Source organism: Haliotis rufescens, unplaced genomic scaffold (genome assembly GCF_023055435.1).
Source record: "Haliotis rufescens isolate VD_foot unplaced genomic scaffold, xgHalRufe1.0.p SCAF_74, whole genome shotgun sequence".
NCBI classification, from domain to species: domain Eukaryota; kingdom Metazoa; phylum Mollusca; class Gastropoda; order Lepetellida; family Haliotidae; genus Haliotis; species Haliotis rufescens.
The window spans coordinates 701,915-724,848 of record NW_025964366.1 but is presented as its reverse complement, the minus strand read 5'-3'; the positions used below and the strand labels follow the sequence as shown (position 1 = coordinate 724,848).

The following is a 22,934-nucleotide window of genomic DNA, read 5'->3' as shown; positions in this document are numbered from 1 at the left end:
CAAAACTAGTCAACGCGGTTGATCTATATGTCTACACATTCCTTGAGATAATCCACGCTAATCTATGGTTATGTGAACAGCTAAGCCGCGAAGTCCTTATGCCATTCCGTAACGGGCAACATGACTCAACGCAATGACTCGCGTTAAATATCAGAGATTAAAGATTTATTTACAGGAGATAATATATGAATATCGCTGTGACACTTTTGTTTCAATAATAAATACACTGTCGACCTTTTACGTCAACGCTGGCTTAATAGGCTCCCTTGACCAATCCCATGTTTACTGATATTTGTTGGAACTATATTTTTTATCACGTTTCAACCGAATGGTATGCACAAGTCGGACTTTCTGAATATTTGTATCATTGCGCAATGCTATTTTTTCATGAAAGTTTGCTGTCGATCTACCTCGAAACAGAATAGGCCGTTCCCGCACCGTTGTGTGAACCGTTCATTGTGTTATAGGGGCGGTCGGGTAGCCAAGTGGTAAAAGCGTGATATTGCTGGAATATTGGTAAAAGCGGCGTAAAACTATAGTCACTCACTCACTCACTCATTGTGTTGTGATTCGACTGGACCTTGCGTATCACTTAGCCTGAACCAATTTGGAGATGATAGGCTTCATATCGCCAATTATGATCATATGGAATGTAATTGAATACTTACATACGTATGTTGTAATTTACGATAGCTCCCCTATTTACAATTAGTCTACATTCCAATATAATAACCATTTCCTACATCACGTTTCAAATTAAAACAACAATATTTCGAAATAAGATGAAATCCTGGCAAATGTGTATATATTTGTGGTGGTGGGGTGGCTAGTGGTTAAAGCTCGTCACGCCGAAGACCCGGGTTCGATTCCCAAATGGGTACAATCTGTGAAGCCAATTTCTGGTGTTCCCTGAAAGCCGCGTACAACAATACCCACTCACTCACTCACTCTAGTATATCTTTAAGTGGAATTTTAGAAGCTATAGTATGTTCGCGAAAGTATCTTGTAAATATCACAACTACTCTTAAAGATTCCTACATGCTAAGGCGAGGTGAAAACCAGGTTGAAGGCTTATCTCGCCAGGCCGATGACCCAAGTTCTGTTCTCAGAATGTAACAATGGGCGAAGACCATACTTGCTGCTTCCGCCGTTATGTATTTAACGTTGCCAAAAACGGCATAAAACATTACGCTTACTCCCTAATATTAACGTAAGAGTATTCGATACCAATGTCAGTTGATCACATGTTGTTTGTAAGTCATGGTATGATAGTTTCCCATTCTAGTTTATGTCTTCGGGGTCAGTAGCCGTAGCCTGCCAGCGCCGAACTTGCATCTGTTGCTACGCAACACATAAACCTAAAACCACAGAATGATTCAACCAGATTCATAAAATGAACAACAGATGCCACATTTCCGCTTGATAGCGTGTCGCCATTGTCCCACCACACCGCTGTACCCTCCTCACACATGCAGATCCCAACATATAACCAGTTACTTTGACATTTAATGCTGAACATTGTACATTATATCTCACAACGAGAATAAATCGCTTGATTGACGTCACACGGGCCCCAATAAGCCCATCTCATTGTATCCTTAACCAGCTTTACGACTCAGCGACGACTGACAATGACCCTTGTGTGGTATTTCAACTGTATACCGTAGTATATAGACAGGCTCCTAGTTTGTATCATCGTGACGATATGAACAGTTAAGCGTAATGGTATTCAAAGGATATATGTAATGAACTTTTAAGTTTAAGAACATGTCTTCTTGGAGTAATGAGAGTCTTCCTTTAACACAGGTCGACAATCAGACAATTAATTCATGATTCAATTATTAATATATAATAATTAATATATGTCCTTCATTAATGTCATTAAGGTATTGTTTGTTTGTTTGTTTGTTTATTATAACATAAAACGTCAATGCCAGAGAACTAACAGTCTTGATCATCCGACAAAACAGACTCCAGTTGGCATAAAAAAAACAATATAGCAGAAAATAAAACAAATAATGTAACAGGACTTACAGAGATAATAAGTAGACAATCTCACCCGAGTGTCTTTTGATATCAAATATATCAACACGAGTTGATAAAAGTGGAAAAATTCCGAGGCTTGCCGAGGAGGGTTTTTTTTCACTTTTATCAACGAGTGTTGATATATTTGATATCAAAAGACAGCTTTTTCACTTTGTAGACAGTTATAAGCAGTGTCTTAAGTGTAAAAAGTACTGCTTATCGCCGGAGTAGCAGAGCCATTAGTGATGTCATTTGATTGTGACGTCATGGTATGTGCAGCGATATCTACAGTGTAGATATCGCTTGATATCACCCAAGCGATATCTCCTGTGGGAGTCAGTTTTGGATGAAAAATATTATTGATTACACAGTAAATATTTTTGAGTCATTACGTTGAAACGGTTGTTCCTATATAGACGGGGCAGTCGGGTAGCCTAGTGGTTAAAACGTTCGCTCGTCACGCCTAAGACCCGGGTTTGATTCCCGACATGGGTACAGTGTGTGAAGCCCATTTCTGGTGTCCCCCGCCGTGATATTGCTGGAATATTGCTAAAAGCGGCGTAAAACCAAACTCACTCACTCCATACACAGACAGACTTTTACGAGCCGCATAGTCAGGGCTAATTAGTTCGAACAATTCTATTCTTGGTATGCTTACTTCGTACTATTCGAAATATCCAGTTTCTCAACGCACAGCATGCTCGGTTTTCTCGAAGTAGAGAGAAACATTATTGGATAAAATACATTTCGAGATAGAGAGAAAATAGTTATATGAATTAATATTAAGGCTTTGGAGCTGCCAGACTCGATTATTTTCAGACCGCTGTCATACAGGTGGAATATTGCTGAGTGCGCTGTTAAACAACAAACAAACAAACACAACTTTGGAGCTATGCTGTTTCATATATATCTCTGTGCTTGAATAAATTGTATATTGTATTGCTATAGTAGAATGTTGTTGATAAAAATAATGCATTTGTATCAATATCGATTTACTTATTCATATCTGAGTGTGAGTGAGTTAGGTTTAACGCCGCTTTTAACAGTATTCCAGTTATATCACGGCGTGTCAGCTTAATGTGGGAGGAAAGCCCGAAGTGACGCAGGTCTCCGACGTTTACCACTTCGGTGAAACCCACGAGCAGGGGTATGCTGACAGACCCAGAAACTTAATCGGGGCGAACCGGGATTCGAACCCACAATCATTGATTTCTGGCGTACCCAAGGGACGCAACTCTGCACAGCAAATCGCGGCGATTTAGACGACTGGGCCACCCGTGCCCCTTTATTCGTATCTGAAATAGCAGTAATCGTGTTACACCTTCCTTTCAATCTCCGTATCTGTCAATACAGCTGTTTATATAGACTATTTTGCACATCAGAGAATATATTTACCTTGAATCCAATAACTTCCTTTTTGTCGAATCTAAACACATCCATCAACAAAGGCTTGTTTCATGTATACAACCATAACATACCTACATATGTATACAAACATATGTATAACAAATACACCTACATACCAATCGCGTTTACATACACACACAGTGAACTTTATTGAGTCTGGACGATCAATGGTCACCTGTCTGTCCTGGGCTATGATATATATGCACGTCAACAGGGTTTGTTGTGTGTCAGGTAAGCTTGTATTTACCTCAAGGCCTGACCTGTCACTTGTCATCATCTGTTTTCGGCAACAAATAGCACTTTGTATGACTTATTCATATTTAATAAGTCTACATGGGGGTAGCTGAAGAGGCTTGCTGTGTCGCAGGCGGAACTGAGATATGAAGTCAATGAATAGGGCTGGGGAAAGTATGGGTTGACAGATCAAGGGTCATGAATCGGCACGTGAGGCGGAACGCGCGGTTTGGGAGGGACAATGAGAGGGGGGCTTGTGAATGACACCCTTTAGAACTTGACGGGTAGTTCTACCCATCCGACATTTTTTGGGAGTCAGAAACTGCTGGTTGACGACATGCTTGGTGTGATATGCAGATGTCGTTGACAGACAAAGGCTGTTTTTTTATATGATGGCCTATTTTGGTTAAGTCAGATTACAACCTATTTGTTGACATTAATACAGATTCAACCTAAAGCACCACATGGAAGCATTATTTTTTATTTCAACACATTTTCATTGTTCAGCAGCGTTTTGAAATTTCAACAAAAATATTGTATCAATAATTAATTAAAATTAGCTTAATGTCCCAAAGTTTCATATATCATAGGCTGCAAATCGCAGTCTTCTTGAATTGAAACGGTCCACAATAAAATATTCACTCAATCCAGTTCATAGCTTCCATATTGTTATTCAGTGGTAATTCAGTACAGATAAATAAGCTCCAAGTTTCACCTGTATTGTTACTAGGCAGTCAGTAAAATCAACGCTATATATCACTCCTAGCTGTGATATATAGCATGTCGATAGATGTAAGTGACCCACACGTGTAATGAAAACCCGTGTTTATTGCATGTCGATTGCAAGCCATAATGTAATATACACACACAGAGCCTTGTTTATGCCATGTCTATAACATGCCGTGGATGTAATACTCGAGCAAATATCACGAACTTGCTGACATTTATCTACTCTTGAACTCAAATGTCACCAGAGGCCCCCCATGTTTGAAGTCGGCATAAACAAATAACGACTGTCATCTACATGTTGGAAAAAAAATTTTTTTTTTTTTTTCAAAGGCCTCAAGATGCACTTGAAATGACATGAAACATTTCAATATTCTGAAACTTGACGCAAAAACTGATGATGCGAAATGTGAATTAGTATGAATTGGTGACATACTTAAAAGTTCGTGTAACATGCTTTATTAATTGGTTATTATTACATGCCGTAATTTCTATTTGACATGGAAAACATGCATTGACCTCAGATCGTGATATTCCTAAATCAAGTTCAATCAAGACAATAAGACCTGCGTATTTTGTATCAGAATGGTCGAGTCTGTGGTGTTCACAACACAGTGTTTATGCTGAAATGTCCGCGGGTGTAGTTAGTGTTGAATGCCTCGACAGTTCCTTATCAGTGAGCCCACGAGTGGGTAATATTTGTGTCTGAAGAAATCATGTGTTCATGATCTGACATCTAGAACATATCATATGAACAGGTAGGAAACGACAAACCGATCGAAAACTGATTAACAACATCAAACACTTACCTGTGTTAAATGTGGTAACTTATCCCCGTACAACTGTGTGGCGTATGGACTCAGTAGTGAAATAGCAGGGTAATAGTATATCCCCCTGTCGCACACACTGGGTAGACTGTGCTCCGCATAACGCCTGGTAGGTGGCGCTCCGGGTTACGGGTAACTGAGTACTCACCTAGAGCTCCTAACAGGCGCACCAAGGTTATTCCATCCGAAACAGCCCGTCTCAGATCGTCGATTAGTGGGAGTTTTGCTTTCCTGAGGGTCTCGTTTACCCAGGTTGTGTGTTCCTGAAAAGGATAAGTTTAGTGGGCACTGGTGTTAGCCGTTAAGGTATGCTCTGCACAGCGACATTTCTGTGCTGTAGAGTATTCGTGAATGAAAGACGCTGCCATGCATGGGCACATATAATACTGCAGAAACCACATAACTTAGCACTGGACTGTAGCGATGAAGTAATAGGTTTATGTCCAGTTTATCTCTTACTGTTGTTTTAAGCTAAGGTTGGTCTTGATTCATACTAAGGCTATTTTTTGCCAGCTTTGACACGTAAATACTCTGGTCCAGGTATGCGAAGTACACTGGCGGGCAAAAGAAAGTATACACCCATGTTTGCAGGTGGCTAATATGAAACAAACAAGACATGATTGTTCGATGGTGACGTATTCGATACGGGTACCATAGGCGATATTTCATGCATAATATTAATATAATATTGATAATTTTTGTAATTTTTGTTGTTATCAAACCCAATTTTCAAGTGTATACTTCCCTTTGCCCGGCAGTGTATTAACTGTACGAGCAACCAACCACACCTTCTGTGTACAATGAAACACAATCTGTAGATCACACATCTGAGACACCGGCTCCTCACTTTAATCAGGACATATTTTGTAAAAGTGAAATCGTTGAAATATCTCTTTGACAATTGTGTTTCGTTTTTTAAATAAAAATCCTCATTCAACGTATAGTACACATATGACAGACATTATAAATTTACACCTCAACACGATGATATTTAAAAAAAAATATAAGTAAACAATCTGACTGAAACAATAAGAATTAAAATAAATGTGTATAAATATGTATCATGCTGTTAGTTTATAAAGTAGAAACATTCAGGTTTAATGTTGATGTCTCGATTAATATGCTCTTGACTGGGCTCCTGACTACCTAGAAAAAGCGCTAAGCTTGCGTCGCGTACCAACAATGGAACCAGTTTATATATTTCAATCATCTAGCGGTGTGGTAGGCAAGTGGTTAATGTTTTCCCTCGTCAAACAGAGGACTGGATTCGATCCCGATATGGGTACAATATGTGAAGCCCTTCCTTGATGTCCTCCATAATATAGCCAGAGACTATTTCAGTCAATATTCATGCTGGTGCTTTTGAGATTTTTAATTCGCGTACAATATTCGTGCAATTGTGTTTAAAATGTGTCACAAAACGGGTGGCCCAGTTGTCTAAGGCGCCGCGATTCGCTATGCAGAGTTGCGTCCCTTGGGCACGCCAGAAACCTATGATTGTGGGTTCGAATCCCGGTTCGCCCCGATTATGTTTCTAGGTTTGTCAGCACCATACCCGTGCTCGTGGGTTTCACCGAAGTGGTAAACGTTTGAGACCTGCATCACTTCGGGCTTTCCTCCCACATTAAGCTGACACGCCGCGATATAACTGAAATACTGTTAAAAGCGGCGTTAAACCCAACTCACTCACTCACTCACTCTAAGGCGGAGGTCGTGATCAGTGTATTTTTCTACAGGGAAGCTCAAAAGTGTGAAGAAATAATGGATAATAAAGACATTATTACACTGGTATGTTTCATACTGATTTTACGAATCTCGTATAAGAACTCATGTATAACCATCGCTCTCGCTCGAGAAATACCAGAAGTTAAACTGCAGCATGCTATCCCAGTGAGCTAGCACTATAAATCGGCATCAGTCCGGACTATTATAAGCACACACACACACACACACACAGACACAGACACACACACACACACACACACACACACACACACACACACACACACACACACACACACATACACACACACACACACACATACACACACACACACACGTCGCTATATAAGTGTAATACTCATGGACGCGACGTTAAACCCAATTTCACCCTGGTTTTTCAACCCCGTCTGAACTTACGTTGGTGCTGCTGTAAACCCGACAGGTCGTTCCTGACCAGACCTGACAGAAATGCAATCGGGGACCCGGGGAACTAAACACTTGACGCGGTCCCCCAGCACGGAGTAGTGTGTTGACTTACAGGCACGAAATAACAATTACAGCAACACTAAATCCCATAATGTCGGCAGTGGTACAAAGTTACCTATGTTAAACACCCGGCATTGCCCAGGGTCACACTGCCGTCGGATAACGAAATATGAACTCCACCTTTGCGTGGTTTGAGGACTATTTTCAATCTGGTTTAGTTTGTTTGTGAATCTGATCTGCCTGAGAGAGGGGGTGGCGATTAGAGCCCGCGACAGGTGTAACGCTATAACTTACGCACCTGTGCGTGGCTGTTCAGGTGTGTCATTGATCTTGTTATAATCGGTTATTGAGTGATCGATGAATGATCGATTACTGATTCATATCTCTAATCACATTATAACACGGCATGTTGAAATGGGAATGCAATTAACTGTCCGGATAACGGTATAGAATATGTAATCCGTTACGTTCCAAGTGTTAAACTCATGTCTCCGCACTTGGAGGCAATGTATGACTACATTGCATTGATAATATAATAGTTGAAATACCGGGCGAGGCTTGTGCAATTCGCAATAAAGGATTCTTAAAGTAGATCCCGTCGTGAGATCTCGTGAGATCTCGTGAGAATATAAATTTCAACGGATCAAATTCTCGGCATATAATACAGCATATGCCTCGTTAAGTACATGAATTTCGTAAGATTGCAATACCGTGTAGCATCGCTCGTACTCATCTAGCATAGAACGGGGTAATACACTGAACGGTGCGTATCATACAGTTATGAATGTCTGTTGGTATGTGTGAGCCGGTTATAACAGAAATCATATGTTTTTGACCATCTGTATAAAGTCAAAGGCTGTCTAAAGTGCTTAAAATGTATTGGGAAAACATAATATAGGAAGGCAAATATTCTACTAATAGCAACTGTTCACCAACTGAAATGCATAAAAACCATGAATAAGTACCTATACCAACTGTCAAACAACCTCATCAAGTTTCAGTGTTAACATACGTATATTGTCATGGAGGGAGTTTGGTCAAAAGTTAACGCCGCTTTGAAAAGTATTCCAGTATATCACAGCGTATTCGGACAAACGCGTACAAATACGCATACACTACACGAAGAAACTCACCAAAACTACACCTCGTACATGTGAAACATTTCCTGAAATCAGAGACTCTATTATATGGTCTCTGCTGAAATATATGTGGTGGTCTGTGGTAGGCATGTTCGCAGCAAATCAGACGTTCCCAGGTTCGAATCCACGTACAATCTAACCCAACCTTCAAAGAACATGGTGACCCAATCCACTTTGATATAAGAAAGGGATGACATTACAAGGCCACATACATATATCTAATTGTTTTTAAACGTGTTTGAAATAACATTTTATACCCGTGCAACAGCATTTGTATACACCATCAGGTGCAGGCTGTTGTTTGTACCCATACAACAGCACCGTGTATACCCCTACAACAGCCCCGTACACCCCATCAGGTGCAGCGTCGTTGTTTGTACCACTACAACAGCACGTATACACCACCATGTACAGGTTGTTATCTGCACCCCTACAACAGCCCCGTATACCCCATCAGGTGCAGCGTCGTTGTTTGTACCCCTACAACAGCACGTATACACCATCATGTGCAGGTTGTTATCTGCACCCCTACAACAGCACGTATACACCATCATGTGCAGGTTGTTATCTGCACCCCTACAACAGCACGTATACACCATCATGTGCAGGTTGTTATCTGCACCCCTACAACAGCACGTATACACCATCATGTACAGGTTGCTATCTGCACCCCTACAACAACACGTATACACCATCATGTGCAGGTTGTTATCTGCACCCCTACAACAGCACGTATACACCATCATGTACAGGTTGTTATCTGCACCCCTATAACAGCAGGTATACACCATCATGTACAGGTTGTTATCTGCACCCCTATAACAGCAGGTATACACCATCATGTACAGGTTGTTATCTGCACCCCTATAACAGCACGTACACACCATCATGTACAGGTTGTTATCTGTACCCCTACAACAGCACGTATACACCATCGTGTGCAGGTTGTTATCTGCACCCCTACAACAGCACGTATACACCATCAGGTGCAGCCTCTGTTGTATATATCTGCTACCATCTCTTTGTCAAAGTGTCTGGGCGAGATGCAATCAGCGCATGCACAATACCCAGCTAGTGCAGTATCGCTGTCGCCCGGGTTGAGTGGCTCTCCCAGCGTGGACATGTCAGCACCGCCATAAATCAGATATGAACGGTGCCAGGTTTCCGAGGTCATTCATACCTCAAACAATACACCCTACTTACGTGCATTGAATATTCACGACAAAAGCTCCGTGTAATGAGAGGCCCGCGTGTTCGGGACACTTTGTTGTGCTGTATGAAGCCAGGCAAGGGTCTGTCCATCTAGGCAAGTGCTGACTTAAAACTTAGCACCATCACTCAACACCGCCAATCAACACCTTGTCGAACAGTAAAAACATACCGAAACAATACAAAACACGAACTAAAAAAGTCGGATTGGCATGTGGGTTCCATGATCCGTCGTTTTTTCAAATAGCTAAACAAAACCCCTTGATTGTGTTATATTTAAATCATGTCCAATTAGAGTTAAAATCGATTAAAATAATCCAATTGACTGACTTTCGAACACTCACTGTTTGAAAATACAGTTTTGCACCATCATGTATGCCATCGAATGTTAATTTCGTAGATTGATGCTCATGATGTCAATCACTGGATTGACGGGTCCAGCCTCGATTATTTACAGACCGCCGTCATACAGCTGGGATATTGTGGAGTTCGGCGTTAAACAACAAACACGTTATGTTTTAAGCAAATGTTGTTTACAAACGTTTACAAAACGAGATAAGTCGACATCGGTCGGGATTTACAACCAAATTATTAACCTTGATAGTTTAAACATGAATCCAATATCCTATACCGTATATACGCTTTGGCTGACTGCAATATACGGGTTAAAAATAACAATATGACAGCTATTTCGCAGCAGCCTGTGATACCCATTTTGTATCTGCCCACACAAACCTGTGGGTGATAGCATGAGCACTGATTAACACGGCTAGGGTCCGAGAGGAAACGATAGCACGTGGAAACCAAGCCGATCCAATTTTGATGGCTGTAAATTGAAGCGTGGTTATTAGAGACGGTGTTCAAATCAATAATGGGGGGGTGGGGGGTGGATCAAGCCCTCGGACGCAGACCCACCGCTGACCCCCCGATGACTCTCTTTCATCCAAGGAGATACGGCGGGCTCAGGAGTCCACGCCCCAAACTCTATTTGCAGAGTTGCGTCCCCATAGCTGCCTGAATCCGAGATTAACAACGAATATGATCCTTGTTCTGTCAGCCTCGTTCTCATGGGTTTCACCAAAGTGTTTTGGGGGTCTTTCTTTCAAAATCAAGGTGACGACCGTGAAATAACAAATGTGACCCACCAGGGGAAAAGGGACCCTATGGGCGCTAGGATACAATTGTGCTATGACGTCACAAAGACGTTTGACGTCAATTTACTTCAGTGAAGATCGATATGTGATGTCATGTGTCGCTGTAATAAATATGAATTGATAGTTGTGAATTGTATTTTTGTGTTCCGAAGATGCTGTAGTTTTAAAATATAATGAAAAATCAAAATGTCATTTTTCACCCATAAAGTCCCATAGCTCATGGTTCGTCACAAATGATAATGATGGATGCGGCGTTAAACAACACTCACTCACTCACCATGAAATCCTTCAACGTCTAAAGACTTCAAATATATGTGAAAATGCAATACAAAATACAGTATGTATCTCGTGCAATGATGATGAACATGATGATGATGATGATGATGGTGATGATGATGGTGATGATGATGTGGGGAATGTAACGTCAGCTTTAACCGCGATCTAACAACCCCAATTTAACCTCTCTTCAGCATCCACGTGATGGAATGTGTAACCCTCGCTTTCCAGGTCATTCGATGATTTACTTAACTTGAGGAGCAGGCTACGCATTTGATAACATTATGTTTGTTTACAAGTGGTTTATTCAATGTTTAGCATGAGCTTGATGATTCGGGGTATTGAAGACGTTGTTGCTCTCGTGAAACGGACATGTATTTACACAGCGTTTTATCAAACAGTAGGTTCATATTTAGTGATTTAGCGCGAGTGATGTGTCATGGTAACGGCCCGGGCGCTTCTTTGAGAGATCAGACAGTCATTCTTAAACCGTGATAAGTTATGGTGACCCACAACTATGTCGGGATACAAAGACATGCGAAAAACAGTTAAAAATAAATTGTTGAATTAACTCCATCCTTAACTAAACGTTGTGGCATAGCATGCGCTATAGATACACGTGGACAATGATAATGGAATGATGATGATGATGATGATGATGATGATGATGATGATGACGAGTATGCCAATAACAATGACGGTAATGGTGAGAGTTGAAATAAAGAAGGCGATAATGAGGTGATGAAGTTGATGATGTTGATGATGATGATGATGATGATGATGGGGAGGATGAGGAGGAAGAGGAGGATAGTTATTAATAAGTATATTAAAACTTTCATTTGAAAAATGTGTAAATGAGACTCCACGACATTTAAGACGACAATCAAAACATCCTATATATCCTATATATATATATATATATATATATATATATATATATCCTATATATATATATATATATATATATATTTATATATATATATATATATATATATATATATATATATATACACACACACACAATCCACAACCATCGAGATCATGACAATAACATGATCGCCTGGTCCAGCAATAAGTGAATATCACCCAAGCCTCCTCACCCCATCCGTCTCATCACCCCCAACTAAATGCCCATCCTCACGGGGATTAAGTCCCAGTGTGGGGGTCAGTGTGAAGACGCCCAGGTCCGACTAATGATAGAGTCAAGCCTCTACATCAAAGCCATCACCGAGGTGTCACGTGGACCGCAAACACTCCCATAAATCACCATGTATGTTCGCACTGAAAGGCATCAACGATCAGTAGCCTGTAAATATAGGTTGTGGGGGTCGGACATATCTAGTTATACCGCGCTAGGGACATTGATGGAGTCATAAAGAAGAGTTGGAGGGGAGATGTGTTTCATTGGTATCATGGTTCACTACATCATTTTCCAATTAAACATCTACACCGACAACGACATCCATTCCCAATCACGTAAAAACCCTGCCACAATTATTTTAATAATTATACCTTACCCACAGCATCCTAACGACATCACGATATGCACCAATTATCTTACGTCAGCATAACCAATTACAAAACAGGAAATATTTCTAGCTTTTTAAGTTAAAATTAACTTTAATAAATCAACTCACCTCGCATTCTTTAAGCGCCCACGGGCCTCCAACGGTAAATCGGACAGGGGTGGGTGCTTTTAGCGGGTGACGGGGTCGAGGTGGGGTCCCGTTGGTCAGCTCCGCCCCCAGGGTCTTTCTCGGCCCATTAGAGCGGGGGGAGGGATAGTCCGCCGCCCACGACAGACGTGGGGTAATGGGGGGAGCCCCTACATCCTTGTCAGCGGGCTCCTGTTTTCGGTTCAGCAAGCCCAGCATTGGAACTCAACTGTCGTCTGCTCCCAGAACCAGAAACATATCCGTTGTGTTAAGATGCTGGTTGTTTGGGGACGGTATTGTATGTAAAGACTGGGACTGTGTGTGTGAAAACATCCATTGTGCGAAGTGCAGAACGCTAGTCCCGAATGTAACGCCAATCCTAACAGAATAGGACGCCAGAGTAAATCACAAAAGCGGTTGTAATCCGATCGAATGCAGCGGCTAGAACACAGAACATTACAGTAACGTGTGACAATACTGTGAACTCAGCCGAACCAATTGACTCGTGATTGAGAGGCTATCGATGATGAAGCTGTCGGGAGGGTGGGGAAGAGGAAAGGGGGATCACCGTGATATTAGGTTGTCAAGGTAACCAGGTAACTGACCAACACCAAATTGAAGTGCTTTTATATCCAAGCGTCCACTGAGCTCATTAACATCCAATCTTGATAAGATCCATAAATCGCAAAGACATTTAAGCTCCATACACACATGACGAATCGTACAGGTGAATATTCATTAAATTGGCATTACTTGGAAACTGAGCCAATATTCCAAATCTATTTCAAAGAAACCTTATTGAAACAGAACGAGATCCATTATGATGTTCTGACGTTAATCCGACATCGACTCTTTAGACTTATCCTGATCAATGAAATTCAAACCTCCAGTGAAAAGCAGACGACAATTTGAACACTGTGAATGGCCAACCCGGCGGTCCATCTTCTCGCCAACATCTCGCCACGGATGGCACTTCACACACAAACGTCATGTAACTCACAAAAGTTTGAACGGCTCATCGTCCCTCCTCTCATATCAACCTCTCCTGTTGTGTTGTGTTTCCAAACATTGAGCGCGTGTGTGAGAGGTCCGGTAAGGCAGACGACACGCTTTCAACCTCGTCAGCTGTTGCCGCAACCTTTGCATCGTCGACCAACCAGCGAGGTACCGACTCCCGGGCGTTGTTCAAATTTGTATACGTTTTTGTTGGAGATCTTCCTCATTTCACGGCTTTGGTCAAAGTTTATCCCGAATATGTTAATTGATAAACTACTCACGATTTGAAGATCCTGTCAGTAAACAGAGCAAATATTGACATTAGATCATCCAACGGCCTGTGGCTTCGGGATAACCTTTTTCCAATGAATTACAGTCGAGGTATTAGTTCAAAGAAGTCCGACTTTGACCTGTTCAGCAGGTACAGAGGACAGTTCACTAACTAACAGGCCTGACCTCTGCAGCCCTAATGCGCCACAACTGACAATGTTTTTCAACAACATAACGAGGTCATTACCTGTTATCTGTAAAACCCATCATCCGATAGATAACCCGTAGGTACGATCATGATTGCAAGTGCCAACTGATGTGATAAGTTTTGTCAGAATAAACCATTAAAATCCAATGAGCCGTGACAACAATATTTTGAAAACGTCCGTCGTTCACTTCGCCATCAAATTCCCATCAAAACATCCCCGTGTTGGGTTTATGAGTCAGAGAACTTTCAATACAAGGTCTCTAAATTCACTGTCTTCAGGTTAACATTAATCTTCTTTCACGACTTAGCGCTCTGCGGCGTGTGTTGTGTTTGAGTCATAATTTAGTAATAAAAAATAAATATGTAAGATACTTATTCATTTAAATCGGTGCACGCAGGCATGCCAAAGGTCCTGAGAACTCCAGTGAACAACTAACAGAGAGACTTTCTCACGAGGCCAAACAATAGACCGTAAATAGGTACAACGATAAATGAAAAGGTTACATATTTGGCCATCAGATCAGATGACGGTTATGAAAAACGAGTTTGCATATACACATTTCACTTGAATACCTTTCATAAATACCCCATAACTCAGGCTTAACAAAAGGAAGCACCATATGTTAAACTACGAAGAATATATATCTACTCATACACGTAATTAATATCGCGCGGACGTGATAGAAGGCAACATGCAGATAATGTAAACATTCTAGATTATTGGTTAGTCGAGCGCGGACGTCGGAGTAAACACCCGTCTCTCCTAATACCTCCTCATTTGAGTTTGACTGTATTGATTAAATGACAAGTTGTTGAAACCGGTCTTTGTTGAACGATGTGGACTGATCAGAACTTCCTGTTCGCGTGCGAAATTCCATTTTCTCTTTTTCGCTCCCCTCGTTACTATACCACATGTTCAACGATAAAAGACCTGGGTATAAATATTGCAAATACAAAAGACTTTGGAAAGCAATAACTTTGTAGGCTGCACTAGCTGTTGCCTGCAGCGGAAATAAATGATTATGATAAGCCGTAAATATTTCTCTCTGTGTTTCAGGGTTACAGCTGTCGTCAGTCAAAGCCCGTGTATTCTAATGTTAAACTTGACTGACCATGTTTTAAACAATGGAGTCAATATTTGGGTTAGAATACTAAATCATTAAACTCTGGTTAATATTTTCTGAATGTAGGCCAAAGTAAATCAAGTGCAGAAGGTAGAAAACGACTGAAAATAGAGCAAAGATATTATTACAAAGCAATAAATTTTAAGACTAGTAACTCTTCGTGCAATATCGATAATAGTCGCATGGTAACTGATTGTATCATATACTTATCTCACCCTCGTGTCTTTTCTTATCACATATGTCGACACGATGCTTGCCGAGGAGTTTTTATTGACATATTTGATATCTAAAGGCACGAGGGTGAGATTCTACTGATCACCAAAAATATATTACTACTGGTTCTACTACTACTACTACTACTACTACTACTACTACTACTACTACTACTACTACTACTACTACTACTACTGTAGACCAACATATAGTCTAAATAATATTATATTACACAATACTATTCTCGACTACTACAATACTTGTACTACTACTACTACTACTATTAGTAACAGGCCATGCATACAGCAGGTCCTGTAAGTGGCAGCAGCGATAAGTAACAGGCCATGCATACAGCGGGTCCTGTAAGTGGTAGCAGCAATAAGTAACAGGCCATGCATACAGCGGGTTCTGTAAGTGGCAGCAGCAATAAGTAACAGGCCATGCATACAGCGGGTTCTGTAAGAGGCAGCAGCAATAAGTAACAGGCCATGCATACAGCGGGTCCTGTAAGTGGCAGCAGCAATAAGTAACAGGCCATGCATACAGCGGGTTCTGTAAGTGACAGCAGCAATAAGTAACATGCAATGCATACAGCGGGTCCTGTAAGAGGCAGCAGCAATAAGTAACAGGCCATGCATACAGCGGGTCCTGTAAGAGGCAGCAGCAATAAGTAACAGGCCATGCATACAGCGGTTCCTGCAAGTGGCAGCAGCAATAAGTAACAGGCAATGCATACAGCGGGTCCTGTAATTGGCAGCATCGATAAGTAACAGGCCATGCATACAGCGGGTCCTGTAATTGGCGGCAGCAATAAGTAACAGGCCATGTATACAGCGGGTCCTGCAAGCGGCAGCAGCAATAAGTAACAGGCCATGCATACAGCGGGTCATGTAAGTGGCAGCAGCAATAAGTAACAGACCATGCATACAGCGGTTCCTGTAAGTGGCCACAGCAATAAGTAACAGGCCATGCATACAGCGGTTCCTGTAAGTGGCCACAGCATTAAGTAACAGGCCATGCATGCAGCGGGTCCTGTAAGTTGCAGCAGCGATAAGTAACAGGCCATGTATACAGCGGGTCCTGTAAGTGGCAGCAGCAATAAGTAACAGGCCATGCATACAGCGGGTCCTGAAATTGGCAGCATCGATAAGTTAAAGGCCATGCATACAGCGGGTCCTGTAATTGGCAGCAGCAAAAAGTAACAGGCCGTGCATACAGCGGGTCCTGTATATGGCAGCAGCAATAAGTAACAGGCCATGCATGCAGCGGGTCCTGTAAGTGGTAGCAGCAATAAGTAACAGGCCATGCATACAGCGGTTCCTGTAAGTGGCCACAGCAATAAGTAACAGGCCATGCATACAGCGGGTCCTGTATATGGCAGCAGCAATAAGTAACAGGCCATGCATTCAGCGGGTCCTGTTATTGGCAGCAGCAATAAGTAACACGCCATGCATACAGCGGGTCCTGCAAGTGGCAGAAGCAATAAGTAACAGGCCATGCATACAGCTGGTCCTGCAAGTGGCAGCAGCAATAAGTAATATGCCATGCATACAGCGGGTCCTGTAAGTGGCCACAGCAATAAGTAACAGGCAATGCATACAGCGGGTCCTGTAATTGGCAGCATCGATAAGTAACAGGCCATGCATACAGCGGTTCCTGCAAGTGGCAGCAGCAATAAGTAACAGGCAATGCATACAGCGGGTCCTGTAATTGGCAGCATCGATAAGTAACAGGCCATGCATACAGCGGGTCCTGTAATTGGCGGCAGCAATAAGTAACAGGCCATGTATACAGCGGGTCCTGCAAGCGGCAGCAGCAATAAGTAACAGGCCATGCATACAGCGGGTCATGTAAGTGGCAGCAGCAATAAGTAACAGACCATGCATACAGCGGTTCCTGTAAGTGGCCACAGCAATAAGTAACAGGCCATGCATACAGCGGTTCCTGTAAGTGGCCACAGCATTAAGTAACAGGCCATGCATGCAGCGGGTCCTGTAAGTTGCAGCAGCGATAAGTAACAGGCCATGTATACAGCGGGTCCTGTAAGTGGCAGCAGCAATAAGTAACAGGCCATGCATACAGCGGGTCCTGAAATTGGCAGCATCGATAAGTTAAAGGCCATGCATACAGCGGGTCCTGTAATTGGCAGCAGCAAAAAGTAACAGGCCGTGCATACAGCGGGTCCTGTATATGGCAGCAGCAATAAGTAACAGGCCATGCATGCAGCGGGTCCTGTAAGTGGTAGCAGCAATAAGTAACAGGCCATGCATACAGCGGTTCCTGTAAGTGGCCACAGCAATAAGTAACAGGCCATGCATACAGCGGGTCCTGTATATGGCAGCAGCAATAAGTAACAGGCCATGCATTCAGCGGGTCCTGTTATTGGCAGCAGCAATAAGTAACAGGCCATGCATACAGCTGGTCCTGCAAGTGGCAGCAGCAATAAGTAATATGCCATGCATACAGCGGGTCCTGTAAGTGGCCACAGCAATAAGTAACAGGCAATGCATACAGCGGGTCCTGTAATTGGCAGCATCGATAAGTAACAGGCCATGCATACAGCGGGTCCTGTAATTGGCGGCAGCAATAAGTAACAGGCCATGCCTACAGCGGGTCCTGCAAGTGGCAGCAGCAATAAGTAACAGGCCATGCATACAGCGGGTCATGTAAGTGGCAGCAGCAATAAGTAACAGACCATGCATACAGCGGTTCCTGTAAGTGGCCACAGCAATAAGTAACAGGCCATGCATACAGCGGTTCCTGTAAGTGGCCACAGCAATAAGTAACAGGCCATGCATGCAGCGGGTCCTGTAAGTTGCAGCAGCGATAAGTAACAGGCCATGCATACAGCGGGTCCTGTAAGAGGCAGCAGCAATAAGTAACAGGCCATGCATGCAGCGGGTCCTGTAAGTTGCAGCAGCGATAAGTAACAGGCCATGTATACAGCGGGTCCTGTAAGTGGCAGCAGCAATAAGTAACAGGCCATGCATACAGCGGGTCCTGAAATTGGCAGCATCGATAAGTAAAAGGCCATGCATACAGCGGGTCCTGTAATTGGCAGCAGCAAAAAGTAACAGGCCGTGCATACAGCGGGTCCTGTAAGTGGCAGCAGCAATAAGTAATATGCCATGCATGCAGCGGGTCCTGTAAGTGGTAGCAGCAATAAGTAACAGGCCATGCATACAGCGGTTCCTGTAAGTGGCCACAGCAATAAGTAACAGGCCATGCATACAGCGGGTCCTGTATATGGCAGCAGCAATAAGTAACAGGCCATGCATTCAGCGGTTCCTGTGATTGGCAGCAGCAATAAGTAACACGCCATGCATACAGCGGGTCCTGTATATGGCAGCAGCAATAAGTAATATGCCATGCATGCAGCGGGTCCTGTAAGTGGTAGCAGCAATAAGTAACAGGCCATGCATACAGCGGTTCCTGTAAGTGGCCACAGCAATAAGTAACAGGCCATGCATACAGCGGGTCCTGTATATGGCAGCAGCAATAAGTAACAGGCCATGCATTCAGCGGGTCCTGTAATTGGCAGCAGCAATAAGTAACACGCCATGCATACAGCGGGTCCTGCAAGTGGCAGAAGCAATAAGTAACAGGCCATGCATACAGCTGGTCCTGCAAGTGGCAGCAGCAATAAGTAATATGCCATGCATACAGCGGGTCCTGTAAGTGGCCACAGCAATAAGTAACAGGCCATGCATACAGCGGGTCCTGCAAGTGGCCACAGGAATAAGTAACAAGCCATGCATACAGCTGGTCCTGTAAGTGGCCACAGCAATAAGTAACAGGCCATGCATGCAGCGGGTCCTGTAAGTGGTAGCAGCAATAAGTAACAGGCCATGCATACAGCAGGTCCTGCAAGTGGCCACAGCAATAAGTAACAGGCCATGCATACAGCGGGTCCTGTAAGTGGCAGCGGAAGTAAGTAACAGGCCCTAGAACTATGTGCGTGCACTCATTCAGTGTTTATAACGAGGTATCCAATCTGTACTCGGCAAGTACGAGGGTTGATTGATTGTACTGAGCCTCACGTAGAAGGAATAACGTAATAGTGAATTTTGTTGTTGTGGACATGGAGGTATATCCACAGAAACGTGAGTCAGTTAAGCAAACTGTTTCGCGGAGACAACTAAATATGCAGGGGTCTGTGACCTTTGGAACATGGACCAACTCGGTGAACGTGCAGTAATGAAGTACGCCATCCATGAATCAAGGGTACAACACCATGGGAGGATGTCCCTTCCTATGGCACCGTAAAGAGGTGGACACGATGCGGTGATGACCGACCGGAGAAGGACAGGGAGACATATTGCTAGTTCAGTTGACATTCCCTTGGACCGAGTACAGTCCTCAAACAGAATGAATTGGCACTGAAGAAAGTATACGCTCGTTGGGTTCCAAACCTTCTGACATCTGATCATAAATGCACAATGTCTCGTGATAATCTTGCTCTGTTTGACGCTTACCCAGAAAGGTTTTTGCAACGATTTGTGACTATGGATTGAACCTGTCCCAACAACAGTTCTAACCGTGGAATACTTGAAAGCTTATGGCCTCCTGGGATGCCGAGGGTGTCATCATGGTGGACAATCTTCCAAAAGGTCTGACAATAAACGGAGTATATTATGCTGCACGTTTGAGACAGTTACTGGATGAAATAAAGACGACGAGGCGTGGGAAGCTGACGAAAAGGTGTACTCTTCCAGGACAATGAGGCAGTCCACAAATAAGTCACTGCCATGGCTGCAATCCACGAATGTGGCCTTAAACGTTTTCAGCACCACCTTATTCTCCTGATCTGGCTCCATCCGACCTCCATCTGTTCCAAAACATGAAGAAAGCTCCAGCCGAAACCCATTTCCATTCGAATGATGGCTTCACAGCAGCTGTGGAGAACTTATTAAAGAGACAAAAGAAGGACTTCTACGAAACTGGGATAAAATCCCTCAAACAACGTTGGCATCTGTGCATCAACGTGGATAATGGTGAATAGGACATGATGTTGAAAAATGCATCTTTACGTCTTAACGTCACGTCGTTCTATGTGATTTGTTTGTTTGTTGTTTAACCCCGCACTGAGCAATATTCGAGCTATATGACGGCCGTTCTATGTGAGGCTCAGAACATATCAATCAACAATCGTATGTTGAGTTATCCGTTGTTCGAGACATCCGAAGTGTCAATAGGAGACCATGGTGCTGGGTCCATGGAGTTATTTTGGAGTTCGAGTTCACGGATTTTCATTTGTGCAACCAACCGTCTCACTCAGCCAGTCACTGATCTCAGCGGCAGCAGTATGGACTCAGGACGAACTGGGACACAGGTAGGTCACCTTGTGCCCGCACAGAAACAAGTAGCGTTATCGGAGTTACCTCCCTTTAGTTGGTGCATTCAATTCGTTACCAACTCGTGCTATTCCGGTACAAGCTCAAAGGAGATGGAAAACTGCGAGTGGTGACGAATGATGCTGCTTGTGTAAAAGTCTCCCCTCGGTCGACGATTAAATACGCAATATCTTCACTAACGTGATATACCACCTGAATTTATATTTGAAAAAGGCGCATTTTGATGGCAACATCCATTGTTTAAAAAGTAGGGGATACACGGAAATAGCGTAAAATTTCCAAAATTGTTAAAAGATATTAGTTTCTGGTAATATTTGTATGATAATAATGAACGACTTGGGAACACGGTACAACCGGTAGTAAAGTATGGCAGTAGATGTCATGACCGCCAAAGATCTTGATGGACGAAAGGGATAAGATGAAAATTTCAAAGAAGCCGTTTTTGGATCGGTAGAGAATAACACCGCTTATTTATCTATACAAGTAAACAGTCGACAGGGGGTGTGGATTACGAGATTTACCGATACCACGATAATATAGAGTCATACTATACATAGATTAATAATACTTCAGACTAGTTACCTCAATACATATTTAAATAAAAATAAGAGCCACATATTACGAAATATGTTGGTTCCTGGTCTCCCACTGAACCTGCTTCAGATGGTGCATCCAGCAGACGACAATTCACCGTCACTGATTAACAAGAATAACACACTCTTCTTTCCTGAATACTATTCTACTGCTTTAATGATAACATCGAAACGAATGAACGATAAATGTTGAACAGCTTATATGCACGTTCGAAATCAGAATAATTAGATAAACGTTGTTTGTTAAAATGGTTTATGAAAGACGCACATTGTAATTGTTGTGACATGTTCGGAGCTTTTGGCACGGATTCAAAGCGACGTCCAGAAAGGGAGGCTACTCTTGTCGACATAGTGAGCGCCCACAATCATTGACGATATTCGGTCAGTTTCTAAAGTTATCAGTTGGTTTAGAATAATCAGTGTGGCATCTGACCCACAACCCTCGACCACCTGGCTGTGTTGGTTCGGTATTGTACCCCGACGGCATGGAACAAAACTTCCACTCTTGTCTATAAACCAACGGCTTACCCTGCCTTGGCTTACTATCACTTGAACCTGCATCAATCCAGTAGTCAAAGACCTCTTTCATTCCAACTACATAACTAATTATGAAACTATTTTTTTCTAAACATTCCTAACTGTAATTTTTACGCTAACATGTTTATGTTTTTCTGGCACAATCTTAGGAGGGAGCCATGCTCTTTCCTAGACTGGTTTACTTTCCTTAGAGCGCTTACGGAGGGCAGGTTACTCGTCTAGCTCTAGCTCACCTTTTTCTCGCATGGCATTTCGCTGGGATGAAACGTTGACCCATTTGCGTGTAGCAGGTTTTTCCCTATCGAGGGTGGAAGGGTGTCCTAGTCGTCTAAGGCGCCGCGAATCGCTGTGCAGGGTCGCGTCCCTTGGGCACGCCAGAAATTTATGATTGTGGGTTCGAATCCCGGTTCGCCCCGATTATGTTTCTAGGTTTGTCAGGACCATACCCGTGCTCGTGGCTTTCAGCGAAGCGGTAAACGACTGACACCTGCATCACTTCGGGCTTTTCTCCCACATTAAGCTGACACGCCGTGATTTAACGGCAATACTGTTTAAAGCGACGTTAAACCCAACTCACTCACTCACTCACTCTGCCTGTCGAGAGGGACGGGGACAGGTCTACAGCATTTTTTTATGCGGAAAACGTTGACCCAGTTTCTGTATAGCGAGGTGTTAGCACTTTTGGACAGTGTGAATAATTGACGTGTCAGGCTACAGGACTAAACATATTAACATTACGGAGTTAACTCTCACAGAGAAGTATGATCTATGGTTAAAAA

General features: G+C 42.9%; 1 protein-coding gene across 2 annotated transcripts in view; it reads right to left on the bottom strand.

Moving 5' to 3' along the window:
• LOC124152449 overlaps positions 1–14,584 on the bottom strand; it is a 51,124-nt gene extending 36,540 nt beyond the window's left edge. The window contains exons 1-2 of one of the 2 annotated variants that reach the window (XM_046525386.2): positions 12,843–14,584; positions 5,368–5,482 (exon numbers count right to left, since the gene is read on the bottom strand). In XM_046525386.2, coding sequence (XP_046381342.2) covers positions 5,368–5,482; positions 12,843–13,079 — 352 coding nt within the window. In that variant the 5' untranslated portion in view covers positions 13,080–14,584. Of the gene's footprint in view, positions 1–5,367; positions 5,483–9,769; positions 9,907–12,842 lie in introns of those variants that run through there. The other variant, XM_046525387.2, reaches the window with a different exon arrangement.
• Positions 14,585–22,934: the final 8,350 nt, after the last annotated feature.